Raw genomic sequence first — 15,901 nt, 5'->3', positions numbered from 1 at the left:
CTAAAGACGGTGCAGATAAATACATTCCCTGTAGGGCTCAAACAACTCGGGTGGGATGTTTCGCTGACGCAGATATTTGAATGTATCAGAAAGGTACCTAAGATCAGCTCTAAGCTCTACAGGCAGTGGAGACAAGGTAAGACCTCCAAGAGGATGATTTTGCTGTTCTATTGTAGACACGTGAAGATTAAATGAGTGACCTTCATTAAAAAACCCTCATGGGGGGGCGGGGTATTTTAAGTTAGGCAGAAGATGTTTCCGGGACATCCTCAGAGTTCTAATTCCACCAAGGAATGGTTTATTGATATTTTTGATACTATTCAATACCTTGCACAAGCCTGGAACAACGTACTCTCAAAGACAGGAGAGAAGCCCAACAGAAAACGCTTATTTCCACTCAGATACACAAACAAGGAGATCAACCCTTCTTCCATCAAATGGGAGACAGAGTTTATACAGACAGATACCATTGGTTTTAACTCGTCCTTTGTTAGTTTCTAAATTTCCATTTAAACCACAAATCTTGTACATTAATTATAAAAGGAAAAGGATAGCTTATGAATCAGCATTTAAAAGAGGTACACATGTTAAAAGAATTATCAATCAGCTCTTTCCTGAATTTCCTCTGTCACTGTTTTTTGGCAGGAACAGCTTTACCAATGGGAAAATGGTGAAAGGATGTAATTCTTCTTCAAAAAGAAATTTAAAAACTTTAAAATAAAATAAAAAATTAAAATTAAATAAATTTTTGTAGACTCTCCTTTTCTCATTCAGTAGTTCCTTCACAAAGGTTCTTTGCCTTACAAAAAGTTACGGCATTTTTTTTTTTCCATACCTCAGCAAAACTCCTTATTACTGTGGTATCTACCAGCCTCCTGCTTCCTTCACGAATCTGATAAGAGCTAACATATATAGCTAATTCACTTCATAAGACTTCTTTCTTTATCTGAAATTCACTTTTATGAAAAGGCAAATTAGTTATCTTTTTCAAAACTGCATTTTCACATATTCAGCCAAGAAAATAGGAACTATGGGCAGTTCACAAAGTAGCAACACTTTCAGTTGACCCAAAATATTAATCAGACTGCCACCTTATATTGACAGGTAACGGGTTTTCGTGGAAGAGAGTGTTGAAAATTTTCAATAACTGAGTAATTTGACAAATTTCACTTCTTTAATTTAGAATCTTATTGTGAGCAGGCCACAAGTGAACATGTCAAGTTCATGCAATTTAATACGTAGATCACAGTGCATTTTTGTCTACGTTTCGAAGGCCCTGATCTTTATAGTACCAGTCTTTCTTGAAAGACAGACTTATCTTTGTACATTCAAAATGTGCCTTCCATGAACATTCTCTTTATCTAGCATTTGCAGAAATACTCACAGCTTATGTGAATACGACAGGACTCTCATTATTGGAAGATTTAGACAAAACAAATAGAAAATGTCACAAAATTTGTCCAAATCTGGTCCCATCTAAAAATCCAAACTAGGAAGTAACAGAAAACTTTCTGCCATAGTTTTGCTGTAGCCTGAAGATAACATCCAGCAATGCATGAGAAGATTATTTTCAAGCACTGTAAATGCAGTGAACTCTAACCAAGGCACAGCTTTTGTATAGTGATTCAGATGGTTCCTGTAAAGCAAATATGTCACTATGGTTTTTTTCCACTTTGGATTTATTTTAAGATCCTAACTCAGGAAAGAACTTAATTTTATGGCCAGGCACCCTTCCTGTATAACAATGATATCTTAAATGAGAGCTAAGTTCCTCTTCATTGAAAGCTTCAGTTTATCATGCTGACATCACGAAGATGTTTATGAGAGCTCTTTCTGAGCTTTGGGGTCCTGTTTCCCATGCCTAGTGGTGATTGTGCCATGCTGAACCATGGTGTATGCTCCTGCCTCACCTCACAGCCATCCCAGGTCAGGGTGGATGCACCAGTTTCTCCTGCTAGTGACAGGGCTCCCAGACAAAGCCAGATTCCATCGCTATCACAGAGATGCTCTAGACCAAGGGTGAGAGGAACAACTCCAACTGCAAAATGTTTTGGAACAGTCATTTAAAGAAGCAATTAAAGTGAAGGAGGCAGGAAGGTCAGCAAGTTTCTGTACAATACACTCCCTGGAATGAATAATTTCCTCCAGAAATCTAGCTATGCCTTTAAATATGGTGCCAAAGTATGAGTATGTGAGCGTGTGTATAGCAATCACTGAAATGAAGAGACTACAGGGGGTATGACTAATACAAAGGGCTAAAATAAATCTTGCTGTTAGTCCAAAATGTTCCTACACAAACCTTGTAGCAATGATGGCAACCAGCAACAGCATAAATTGCTGCTGGAAAAAAAATTCTTACATCAAGTACTAACAGCAAATATTTATATTTCATGTGCTGGGAGTGTATACATATGTTTTCAGAGCCAAGACCTGAAACTCCAAAAGACAGAAATGAAACAATTTTAAACTGGCTGCCAACAAACAAGGGGATTCCTACATAACAATAACGACACACAGGTTTGCCTCCGTACATGGAGCATGCAGTAGTGAGCCTGACAATCTCAACAGAGGCTTCAAGGAGCACTCATGCACTAGCAGCACTTCAGAGAGCTTTGATAGTCCTCCTTTGCTTCTGGTTTTAAACATCAGCAGTGCAATAGCATCTTATTTTTACACTGGAGGATGGTAACCTACAAATAATAAGCAGAAATTACATTTAAGGTTTTAAAATTGCAAAGATTTCTTTCTCATTGTAAAAGTGAAGAAAAACCTCAAGCAGCCTGGGACCTTCCACAGAACAAGCCAGCAAGCTTTACCTTTTCCCCTTAACATCTCCCTGCTCCTTACAGACATTACTGTGCAAACACCAGGAAGAAAAATTACATGAGTGCTACACAAAACTGGCCTTAAAAATGTAACCTGTCATCAGCCAGGAAAGACTTGTGGCTCTGGAACCGACTCCATTTTACTTTTTCTGTTTCAAAGTTCACAGGAAGAGAATAATGTTTATTGCAACGGTTTTCATTACTGACCATGATGAGCTTTTCTACAGCTCCATGCTCAGGCAGCCATTAACTTAAAAGGCAACTTGGAAAAGGAATTCTCTTCAACTTCTCCATGCTGTTAGTTCCTTTCCAATTCAGCTTTTCTTTATTTTTTTAAATCTTACTGATACCCAGCTTTCATAAAGGCACAATTTAGGTCTCACACGCTCAGACAGAAGAAAGGGGAAGTGTGAAGTGAATATGCCAAGCATAATAGGACAACTGGAAGACTTCTGTTTGTCCTTTCAACAGAAGGACTTTTTATTTTGCTCCCCAACTAAAAATTGATGGGAATGCCAGAGTAAGAACTTGGGGCTTGAGCTAACTGGCACACTCAAGATTAATGAGGTTTAACCCATTTTTTGCTCTCTGGAGATAATTTTCAAAGTCTAAGCTCAGACATCTAGGGAAATTCAGGGAGACTGGATGGCTTTTGAATTGTCAGTGGAGACCAACAAGTGCTTCTCCAGAGTTGTTTCTATGCCTCTGTCTCTCTCTCCAGTAAGAGAACATAGTAATTTAAAAATATTCTATTACTAGCAATTACTAAAACAGTAATTACTACATTTAGATAGCAAAAGTTACATTCGGGGAGGGAGTTTCTCACCAGTGAATTGAGCACAGTATTTCTTTCCTTCTTCCTCCTTCCTCCAAATTCCCCTTTATTTCACTGCCTAGACTGCAAACTCTTTGAAGAGACTATCTCACAATGTGTGCATCTCACTTGCTAACAAGATTCTTATCTCAGCAATGATAACAATGCAGTATTGAGGCTCTTAAAACAAATAAAATAAAATAAAATAAATGCTTGCTGGCCTGCACGATACGTGCAATAGAAAAAGCAATAGCTCCTTCCAAAAACCCACAAGTGGGCACGAAACTTGCTCTGGGTTAACACCATCCATGTTTGATTCTGGTGACAATTGTCTGACTGGAGCCTAAACACCTTGGCAGCCCTGCAGAGTTTGGTCCCTCCAGAGAAAGGGTGAGGATCATCTGCTCGCGCTGCCGTTGACTTCCAGTTCAAACAGACAAACTTGGTTTTCTAAACGTCAGTCCCTCATTCCTCATAATTGTGTTTGCCTTCACTAGAAATAAAATAAATAGGAAGGCAGCAATCTGATCCAGTTCCATAAAGCCAGCATCAGAGTAATCCTGGACACATTGCTAATTTAGCAACAGCTTCAGGAAATACCCTGGTTAATTTGGTAAGAACTCCCATTGTGAAAATCTTTTTGGATGCCTTGAAAAGCAGCTCCTTGGCTGGCACATCAAGTAGTGCTTCCCTTGCCCTCCAAATTAGCTGGATACCCAGAGGAAATTACTAATCTTTCAGTTCAAAACCAAAACACACACAAGTATAATGAGCATGTTTTCCTTTGTGGAAGAATAGATAATCAAAGGCTTGAAGAGTGGAGAATATACATTTCTGTTAATACTAACTCTACTGTACTCTGTTTGGGTGAAGCTCTTCTGTGCCATCACCTATAGTGTTCCTATCACAACACATGTGAACAAGCTGAGGTATTTAATTTATTATGTTTTTAACCTGGCTTGAAACCTCTGCAAGAAAGTGAATACAAAAATACATAAAACCAAACAAGTACTAATTTGTCTTATCTGCATCCGAAATATCATTTAGCACTGCAGAATCTGAGTATCTATTATGTAGAATCAATATCAATGGTGAAATTCCCTAGTTAAAATTACTTGTAAAATTTCTAGCACTTCCTTTTGGTTTAAAATTTCTGATAGGGAGAAAGCTCACTTGTGGGTTTTTTTCTAGTTTTCTTTCAATTATCCATTTTCTTTTACTCTGGCTTTTACTGTTGACTTGCTTCCTTTAAATATTAGGGGGGTTGTTGGGGGAAGTGCTGCAGAAACTCCCAGGACCCCTTAAAGAGAGTCTGAACATCTCTAAGGCAGAATTCCAAATGTCAAAACATCTCTGTGACCTGAATTTCTCTGGAAGAAAATCTTAAAGCAGTTTCTGCAATAAAGCCAAAAGCTAAGAGCAATGGGAACAGAGGAAGCACGAGGGCTGTCATTTCCTCTAAGAGCAGCAAGATAAAAATTCCTATTAACACCTCCCAGAGATACAGACAGTTCCAGTGGGCCATATGTGACTCTCTTCCTTTTATTATTTTTTGTGCCTGAAAGACTAGATCAGTCAACACAATATGAAGGAATTAGCTCCTGGCACTATCTTGTGTGTTATGTGTATTTGAGATGCAAACTCTAGTGCTTTTATCATGCATTTTCACCCATAAATTTCACTGCTGTACTATATATCAGAGAAGAGGCAAAAGAATTATTAGCTTTAAAAAAAACAAAAGCACGATGTAATCAAATACCGAATGCTGTGTTAACAGTTTCAGTTACAGATAAATGACAATTCTTAATCCTCTGTCTTAAATCACAGCTATTCTGAAAGGTCCTCAATGCTGACACCTAGAACAACCGGATTATAGGTATAAAAGTGTAATTACAGAAACACCCGCACTGTCTGAAACGATACTATCACCTTTACTGCAGTCCAGATTCTGAGAAGTTCAAAATAAGCAAAAGCTTGAAATATTTAATGAGTATGCTTATAAAAATGCTCTTGAAAAACAGCTGTTCTAACCCATTTTCCAAAGTTCACTCCAATCTGCTGCTCTTAGGGCTTTTTTGTTTGTTTGCTTAAGTGTATTTGGTCTATGAAAAGACCAAAAGCTCCATGATTTTAGTTCCCTTTTCGGTCAATAAAAACTCAGTGGGAGAGAGGTAGGAGGAAAGAGAGTAGGATGCTTTTCCTGTTACAATAGTAAGACTTGGGAGACATGGGCTCAGTGCCTGGCTCTGACACAGATTTCCTGCGTGACCTCAGGCAAACCATTTGGTATTTCAATTATTTGTCTGTAAAGCAGGGATCGCCACTATCACAGACAAGATTTGCTTGGATATCGTTTATTAACAAGTCAGAGGTGCTCAAAAAGTCATGTATTAGACTCCTACTGATCATATACCCAAAACGGGTGGTTGAAATGACCCAGGGTATGCCAGTGTATCATGCAGACATCTCTCAGAAAACCGTCCTTGCCTACTACCACTCTTCAGCCTGCAATGGAAATAGGTCTCCCAACAGCAGTTTGAAATTTCTACAAAAACAAACTGCAAAGTAGAAGAAAGACATCAAATAATGTGGGGGGAAACACAACTTGTTGTTGGGGAAAAGGTATATAAACCCTGCAAGTGTTTATTAACACAGTGCCCAAGACCACACCACCCAGCTGGATCTCCTTTAGGTAAGCCATCAGAGGTATAACAGCAATGAAAAGCAAGCTGAACACAAGATTTAAGGATTTTCCCTTATTTTTCTAACAGATATTCAAAACCATGTAGTCCATCCCATCTTTGCCAGTGTAACCTGGGGCCTTCTGTAGAAATGAACACACATTTCACATTTCCTGTAGAAAGGAACTTCATCCTCCAGGTCCCTCAGGACACGTGGACGGATTTCATCAGGTCCCATGGACTCATGCACCTTCAGGTTCCTTAGACAGTCTCGAATGTAATCTTCTCCTGCAGTGGGCAATTCTTCATTCTCATAGCCCCTGTTTTTGCTTTCTGCAACTTGGGTGGTGTGGTTAGAGCCCTTGCTGGTGAAGACTGAGGCGAAAATGTCATTCAGTACCTCAACCTTCTCCATATCCTGGGAGACCAGGTCTCCTTTTTCCTTCCGGGAGGGCCCACATCTTCCCTTGTCTTGCCTTTATCCGTGATATATCTGTAGAAGTTTTTCTTGTTGTCCTTGATGTCCCTGACCAGATTTAATTCTGTCTGGGCTTCAGCTTGCCTGAGCTGGTTCCTGGCCACTCGGACTCTCTATATTACATCCAGCCTACCCATCCTTGCTTCCACCGTTTGCAGGCCCCTTTTTTGCTTTTGAGCTTGTCCAGGAGCTCCTTGTTCATCCATGCAGGCCTCCTGGCTTTTTTGCCTGACTACTTCTTTCTTGGGATGCACCGCTCCTGAGCTTGGAGGAGGTGATCCTTGAATACCAACCAGCTGTCTTGGGCCCCTCTCCCCTCCAGTACTTTTTCCCATGTTACCCTGCCAAGTAGGTCCCTCAAGAGGCCAAAGTCTGCTCTCCTGAAGTTCAGGCTAGTGAGATTGCTGCACACCCTCCTTGCTGCCCCAAGGATCTTGGATTCTACCACCTTGTGACCTCTGCAGCCAAGGCTACCCTTGAGCCTGACATTCCCCACCAGCCCCTTCTTGTTGGTAAGGACAAGGAACAGCATGGCCTCTTTCCTCCTTGGCTGCTCTACCATTTGAAGAAGAAAGTTGTCATCAACACATTCCAAGAACTTCCTGGATTTCTTGTGCCCCGCTGTGTTGTCCCTCCAACAGGTACCGGGGTATCTGTTGGAGGTAACCCAACAGGTACCTGGTAACCCAACAGATATCAGGTTGAAGTGCCCCATGAGGACCAGGCTGTGTGAGCGCAACGCTGCTTCTATCTGTCTATAGAGAGCCTCATCCACCGTGTCACCCTGGTCGGGTGGTCTGTAGCAGACCCCTACTGTAACATCACCTGTTCCTGTGCTCCCTTTAATCCTGACCCATAAGCTCTCCGTTGGGTCTTCATCCGTCCCCAGGTGGAGCTCCATGCACTCCAGCTGTTCATTGACATAGGAGACAACACCCCCTCCTCATCTCCCCAGCCTGTCCTTCCTGAAGAGTCTGTGTCCCTCCATTCCAAGACTCCAATCATAAGAGCCATCCCACCATGTCTCCGTGATGCCAATAAGATTATAGTCCTGGAGGCATGTGTACGTCTCAAACTCCTCTAGCTTGTTCCCCATTCTACATGCACTTGTGTGAAGGCGCTTCAGCTGGGTGCCCAGTGGAGCTGACTTACTGGCTGGAGTGGCTGCATTTCCTTTGTGCTGCTCTTCAGGTGGCCTTCCTTTGAAGTGTTTTATCTGTGATTCCCTGGTTCCTATTGCCTCAGAAGGCCCTGGCTCATCCCTGTAAGACTTCGTGTGTGCTGCAGGGTACCCAGCACATCTCAGAGCACCAGGTTGAGGGCCTTTGCTAGTGACCCTTTCCACAGATCTTGGAGCATCATCCCTTGGCTTCTAAAGAGATAGCTGGATAATATCTCCCTCCACCAACAAGCTCACTTTAAAGCTCAGTCAATGAGCCCCACTAGCTCATGAGCTAACACTGTCTTCCCTGCTTTGAGAAAGATGAACACCATCCGACGCCAGCAAAGGTGGTGCTGTGTAGGTCACCCCATTGTCGAAAAACCCAAAATTGTGGCGGTGACACCAGCCATGGAGCCAGGCATTTACAGACTGTACACATCTGTTTCTTTCAGAGTCCCTGCCTATAACGAGGAGAACAGAAGAAAAGATAACCTGCACCCCAGATTCCTTTATTAACCTTCCCAATGCCCTGAAGTCTCTTTTGGGCTATGTGTTGCCACCTCGTCGCCACCCACATGAAAGAGCAATAGTGGGTAGTAGTCCGAGGGCTGAATCAGGCTGGTGAGTTTCCTAGTGATGTCCCCGACCCGGGCTCCACGGAGGCAGCAGACTTCCCTAAGAAGAGGGTCAGCTGGTCCTGGCAAGTCTTCTGGTGAAGTTGAACCATCTTATATAGGAATATATAACATATAGGAATATATTGGATGACTGACTTTAGAGGATACACCAACACTTGGCCAGAAAAAAATCTGTTAGAGACTCCCACCTCTCTGCTGCTGCAGAGAGATGCACACCCTCTCCCATAGCACACAGAGACCAAGAAAGGGACAAGGAAATAGGCCATGATCCTTTGACAGGCAATGTGTTGAAGGGAAAGTGATCTTCTGCATATAAGGCTGGACTAAATAAAACGTTAAAATGCAATACCATGGAAAATGAGACGTAGGCTGGAGAATTAATTTAGTCTAGTTGGAGAATTGACTCAGTCTATACAACACTGGTAACCTCAAACAATATCCCAAATCTGTTTCTCAGTGATTCTATCTCTAGTGCCCAACTGTAAGACATACACATATTTATCTCATACATTTCAACAACACAAATCTTGGAAACCTGCTAAGAAAGGTCTTATTGGATCTATATTTACACAGATTCAGTGACACCATTACCCACGTATGAGGGATGGTAATACTTTTCAGCCAAGAGGTGAGAAAAGTAGCTAACAGCAAAGAAAGTAAAATACTTCTTTTCAAGTAGCCCAAAGAGCTGGATGTATCTCATAAAGACAGATTACTCTGAATTTCAGCAATAAATTTACCTCGGTAGTGAGGTTTCCCTCTCTTGGCCACCACAGTATAAATGATGGTATTTTAGTGGCTTAGCAAAAGCTTTGAAAGTAATAAATAAATAAATAAATAAATAAATATTAGAAATGAAATCTAAGAACGTGTCTCCTTTACCGGAGTTTATTTTTATTTTCTTTGTAGTTGACACAAAATCACCTTTTCAAAACCACTGTGTTATAAGAATAAATTTCTGTTACTTGCATTTGTTAAAAGAACATTCAAAAAGAGCAAATTATAACATGGACTATATAAAAATAGATATTGATAATGTATTCAGTCCTAGGTAGCATTTTTGCAGATAGCCACAGAAAAAAACCAGGGAACACAAGTCAGCTTGGCAACACATCCTGCTGGTATTACATACATCCTTGAATCAGGGAGGAGTCTCGTTAAAGACTCAATCTTCTTTGAAGGTGTGACTCAGGGAAGTGATCTCCACATTTCTTTCAGGATTAGCCTGACCTAGTTTTACACTGCATTGTAGGGACCAGGAGCACACATGGCTGCTTGCCCTAGGTAAGGGACAGCAGTCAACAGCTGGAGGGGCTCAGCTGCTTATGATGATCTGGCCACAAATACAAATAACCTTTAATTGTCTAAAAAAGCAACCGATTCATCTCGTTCTGCTGAACTTTTTTTTTTTTGTTTCAGTCATCAATAGCTCTCAGTGCCTCTCTGGGCTCCAAACGCATCGTAACGTACTCACCATCATCTGCTGAATGTGAAATATTTCAGCTCCAGTGGCTGACAGGCGGTTTGGAAATGAAATTTCAAGAAAAGCTCGAGGGAGAGTGCTTGGTCCAGCATTGTAAACCTGTAAAAGTGTATAAAAAATAAAAATAAAGTAACATATATGACTGCTCATGAATGGGAAACTCTGTAGAATCAGAGCTGGGAGTACAGGTAAATCTGAAAAAATTAAAATACTATGCAAGCTTTCCAGTGTATACAGACTAAGGCTTCTTTTGTAAGTACTAGGATAAAGTCAAAGGTTTAGCTTATCTAACAGCCTTTAGGCACAGATCATAGATCAGGTGAAAAGCAGTTTTGCAGGACAATTACCAGTCATCAAGACAAATAGCATGAGACTTCTACCTTATATCCAGAGACACTGCTAGTGTTCTTTCAGTGTTTTGGTAACTCTCAGTTAACATTCTCATTTCCATATGGTAACCACTGCATTATGTTCTGCATATGTTTTCTTTCTGGAGCAGAAGCCAAAGTAATGATGATTATGACTACTGGACTGCAGGTCTGCTGAGTGAGTTGCCAAAAAATGCATGTGAACAACTTCCATTCAAGTTCTGGGGTTTCCAGTTAAATGAAACTCTTAGTAGAAAACATTGGCTTTCTATCAAACTCCCCACAAATTTAAAACAAAAACTCAAAGAATTTCCAGTCAACCACTGAAACATATTCAGTGAAAATTCCAAAATTTGTGGGTTTTTGCTGAAAAGAAGCAATCCATGGAAAAATTTCAATGAAAATAAGTTTTCATGTCTATGTGCTTTTTTTTTTTTTTATTAGAAAAGTATTTCCTGGCTATTTCTAACACCACATATATAAGTACCTAGATATAGGTAGATAGATAGATAGATAAGTATCTATAGTAAAAACATTAAGCCCATTAGAATATTTATCCACACTGAGACAGTACTCTCAAAAGATGTAGCAATCAGTTGTTAATTGTGTAAAGTTAAAATATTAGATCCAGTAGGTTTTCATTCTTCAAACAGTGTTTATATTTGAAGAAATGCCTGACTGATAAAGAAAATTAGTCCACAATACCAAATCCTTATGAAAACCCTGAGGCTCCAGGCAGGGGGGGAAATCCCACTACAATGGAGCGTGATAAATGTTGAATGAAATACAGACATAATGTTACACATTCTTAAAAAAACCTGATTATCCCACTGAGATCAGATAGGACCTAATGCAGAAAATACATTTTCATTGTACATATTGTTACTCCCCAAAAATGATGCATAAATCTGTTTCCTTATTAACATTGGACACAGTATAGATTTTCACATATAAAAACCTCTATGAAGCCCTGTAATTTTGTGAATCAACTGGTTTTTCTTGGTTAAGAAACTATTACTTTTCTCCATCTGGAGAATTTTAGTAAATGGCAGGCAAATCATTAAAAACAATTAAGCAAACAGTGATACAAACCATGCTTTGCCCATTATGAAACTCTACCCTTTCTCTCTGACATACACAGTTATTAGGTTTACCATATTACTGGAGAGCAGATCTGTGAGTTGCTACAGTATAATTTTCTACTTCTATATGGAAAAATAATATTAATATTGCAACTTGTAAGCACGTACTTGAGAGACAAGAGGATGGGGCAGGTTAAATGATGTCTCTGCCAACATATAGGTTCCCTCTCCCTTACCTGTTATTGAAAATATTTATCTAGTTAAAGCATGAGTACATCTGTTCTTTATCTGTTTTTAACCAATAGCTGGATATGGGGAGGTAGGGAGAGGAGAAGACCTATAAGCCCTCGAGAATGAAATCAGAATCACAAGCGTTAATAGCCATGTTCACAAAAGCTTTAATGTCCTGAAATCCTGCTTTCACTTCTTTTCAGTAAATAGCTAAAGGCACCGGATGACAGTGGGGGCTTAATTGCTCTGGACCTCAGTCTGTCCACAGAGGCAGACGCGTTATTCATTGTGAGCTGAGTGGCATTCATGCCCAGGAGAAAAGAAATGGGAAAATAGGTGAAAGTATATTTTTCACAATAAATGAATCCCCCACCTCTGCGTGATTTATCATTCCCTAGTTCCATCTAGCGGTCAAAAAGGATTTGAAGTGCTTGTAACAGATACAGTCACGGCAGCGAGACAAGTTCATTTTGGCTACATCACAAGAGTTTGTTATAATAAATCATCCATATGTTTTGCCCCATCAGGAACCCACCTAACTGCCACGTGAAGTGTAATCTATAGATAATACTTGAATAAAACTGAGATGCTATCAGACATTTAATGAAACCTTCTCACACCTCTCTTGTTAGTGTTACAGTTTTTTCCATGTGCTGTACTCTTATCAGTAGTGCTATAAACATTTTCATGTTGGGGGCATTTAGCAAGTCTGAATCCCTTGCACAGGTATATGTTTGTTCTCACGGACAAAGGCTTACCAACTCCTCTGCTCAGTGACCGTGCCACTAAAAAGAATTACTCCTCTCTTTTGAACTCACAACTACATTAAAGATGTGGCACTTCAGTACCTAGAGCTCTATACTCAACACGTGATGAAAGAAAATAGAAACAAATGGTAGCAGCTTCATTCCTACGGAAGTAAGATGCCCTATTTGCAATTCCTGTTATATTATATTCAGATAAGGAAATATACCGTCCCTGCACGCTGTAAATACGGCATCCAATCAAGAATGCATTGCACAGGATACTGTGACTCAAAGACATGCACCAAAGCCCACACCACAGTCAGAATAATAGACATACAAAGCCAGAATGTGCTGTCAAGCAGAAAAGCCATCAAAATAAGGATGAGTTTTACCTGCAGTGTGAAGTTGAGAGACTGGAAAAGGCAGTCATGGTTTTCCAACTGAACGAAGTTGGATGTTTCCACAGAATCACCGTAGAAAAATGAAGTAGGGAAGACTTCTCTGAAAGATCAGGACATAGATTTAGTAAGCTGTGTTTGTCACCAAAATTAAATATATTTGTGGCAAGTCAAATTGCACCCCTTTCTTTCTGGTCATGTGAAATTCTATGGGACCCTTTTACATTAATCTATTATTTGTGATTTGATTTCCTCTTGACAACACTAAACTACAAAAGCAGCATCTCAACTGACCCAGGTTAACATCCCATCACTGAAGCAGACTTCTTTTGATTACTTATCTCTTCTTCTCCTTTCCTATCACGAAATCTCTTCTTCAGGGCCCCCTGCCACAGATGATTTGTGTAATACAGGAAATCATTGCACTACCAAGTTAACCTGAAGAAAGTTACTAACAGGAATACTTTCAGTTACATATTCACTAAAGTGACATTTTAGTTTTATCTACCATCTACAAGAGCATTGCAGGAATAAACACTTCATTAATTATCTTCACTACCTTTATGATTAGCAGATGATTAAAGGGGGGATATAACTTGCTTTCAACTACAGGGGCACAGGCCAAGTCTCCTCAACTACTCTTACCATCTGATCACACAGTAAAATGCAGTAGGGTTTTACCAGAAAAGACTTGGAAGCACAGCACAGTACCTGGAAATCCTGCAGGACTAGGAGTGCTTTAAGCATCTTTTGTGCCTCCTAATCTCAGGCTGCTCCACTGGCTGGAAAGGGTCCCAGTGTAATTTCAGACAAACCTTGGTGAGGGACTGCCTAAAACTCTGCCTCCTTTTCAGGCTGTCCTTTTGGGTCAGAGTTTTTTGAGACAGGATTTTAAGCCTGTTTAGGTACATTTCCTTTTCTCCTGCCTGCCTCCTGTGCCAGGGGTTGCTAGGGGAAACACCAAGAGACAGATTTACTCCTCCCATTTATGGCATTGTGCCAGAAGGCTCCTCCCAAACATGGTACAAGCCCTTCCGGGCTGTTTATGACCAGGGATGAGATTTGCTCTCATAGACTCAAATGCAGGATTGCTAAGAAAAATAAGCTTTAAAAAAAACACTGTCCAAAAAAGAGTATTGCTAATTTTACCATGCGTGGGAATGTTGTGCCCTCCAATAAACCCAACTTTTCCCTGGTAGTTGGACATTTATGTGAACTTGAATTAACTAAGCCTTGTCTATGCGAAAGAAAAAAATAATCACATAGTCAGTTGGGTGTGGCTTCAGAGCCCTTGTGCTTCAAAAAAGTACATTCTGAAGACAAAGAGTCCAATTTTATCATTTTTTGGGGCATGCAGTATTCTGTAGGTGACAAACAGACCTAAAGAAATAGGTGAAAGCATTCATATCTGTAAAGCTGCACAAATATCAATCTGTATCAAAGCATCAAGAAGCAAGGGATACAGAGTTAAATTCCTGCACAATCTGGAAGAATGAAAGCATTCAAATATTTCAAGAACATGCTGCTGAGACTGTAACTCTCAATATAGAGATTTTTGTCCTTGCTAGTCATCTTGTGAGGTCTGACAGTGCTCTTCACTTCTCTGAGCATTCTGACTACTGTAGCAGTAATTAAGGGATTTTATTTCTATGCAACAAGAGGGGAAATCAGCTTGATGTCGCAAAACCCAGACTGGTCCATGAATCTGAGTTTACCCAGCTTTTCAGCCAAATCACATGTCAGCGCAGGTAAATTTGTTCCTACACGTTTAGCACACTGGTTAAGGGGGCCTTTTCCTATTGATGCCAACCTGCAGTGGTCGTTTAGACAATACATATTCCCTGGAGGTTGTCATAAGTGGTGGCTAAAACAGATACCTCTTGAGGTCACTGCTGCTAATTTTTGCTTCCCTTGAGTTTAGGAACGAATGTCAACTTTCTCAGTCTACATGGATGCTAATTTACATCCATTGACCAAGTCCCCCAGTTTCAACTTGAGCACTGTCTACACTAGAGGACAGTCTGTCTGTTGAGACTGACCCCAAATCTTTCATTCTAGACTTAAGCTTGTAATGCAGAAGCAGAAGGGAAGACCCCTGAACACAAAGGTAAGAACTCGCACATGTGCAGGCCTGGGGAGAGCACAACAGCCATGTGTTATACAAGTATTTCAGTCAAAGGGTGAGTAACGATCCTCGGTTGGTGTTCAGACGCCTCACAGACTAGAGAGCAGAGGGAGTGGGAAAGCAAACAGAAGCCAATTCTGATTGTGAAATTAAACAGAAAGGCAAACAACTAGACTCCACCAAGCTCCTTAAAATCCCAGAACATTTGACCCTAACCTTTGGTGGCCTGGTGATTCTCAACCATACCCTAAAAGACATGTCCTAAGGAACAAGATGTGATTTACTTGTTCTCTTTTTATTTTATTTTAAGGTTTATCGTATCTACAGAATCACAAGAATTCAAATATGATCACCGAAATACCTACTATAAATGTGATGGTAACTAATTAGTGCTAGCTAGAAAGGGTGAGAAAGAGATACAGTGCTGGAATGAATGGCATGACAAAATTCCCAGATAATGAGTGAGATTTTCTGTATTTCCAGAGTCTGGGAAATGGGGAAAAGCAACAGTCTGGCTACATGTAAATAAAGAGAAGAATTCAGTTTTTCACTGGAAGAGACTCAGATGTCAGTTGTTATGTTAGGATTATTTTTATTTTTGGTGTCATTTGGTGACTGGTACTTACCCATTGATAGATGAGTCCACTTCATGCATCAGGGGCACTGACAGGGTTAGAGTATTATCATGCAGAGAGTCAATGCGTTCTAGGTTTCCACTGTGCCAGAAAGGAAAAATAAACATGCTGTAAATTGACAGCCTTTGCAATATATCACACGGTTTCACAGCTACCATCTCTCTGCCTTGTACTGCGAGTCCCTCCATCTGAGTGATGTCAGTGCTCCTTAAGAAGCCTCTTAAAGATTAAGAGT

The 15,901-nt window shown here is 40.4% G+C and overlaps 1 protein-coding gene across 1 annotated transcript in view; it reads right to left on the bottom strand.

Annotated features, from left to right (window-relative positions):
- Positions 1–15,901, bottom strand: part of ITGA9 (integrin subunit alpha 9) — a 233,601-nt gene that overhangs the window by 35,548 nt on the left and 182,152 nt on the right. The window contains exons 21-23 of the mRNA XM_074150461.1: positions 15,658–15,747; positions 12,901–13,009; positions 10,073–10,180 (exon numbers count right to left, since the gene is read on the bottom strand). Of these exons, the coding sequence (XP_074006562.1) occupies positions 10,073–10,180; positions 12,901–13,009; positions 15,658–15,747 (307 nt within the window). The remainder of the gene's footprint in view (positions 1–10,072; positions 10,181–12,900; positions 13,010–15,657; positions 15,748–15,901) is intronic.

The sequence above is a fragment of the Numenius arquata genome, chromosome 7, assembly GCF_964106895.1.
Source record: "Numenius arquata chromosome 7, bNumArq3.hap1.1, whole genome shotgun sequence".
NCBI classification, from domain to species: domain Eukaryota; kingdom Metazoa; phylum Chordata; class Aves; order Charadriiformes; family Scolopacidae; genus Numenius; species Numenius arquata.
Note: the sequence above shows the minus strand (reverse complement) of the source record. Positions and strands in the feature narration are given on the sequence as shown.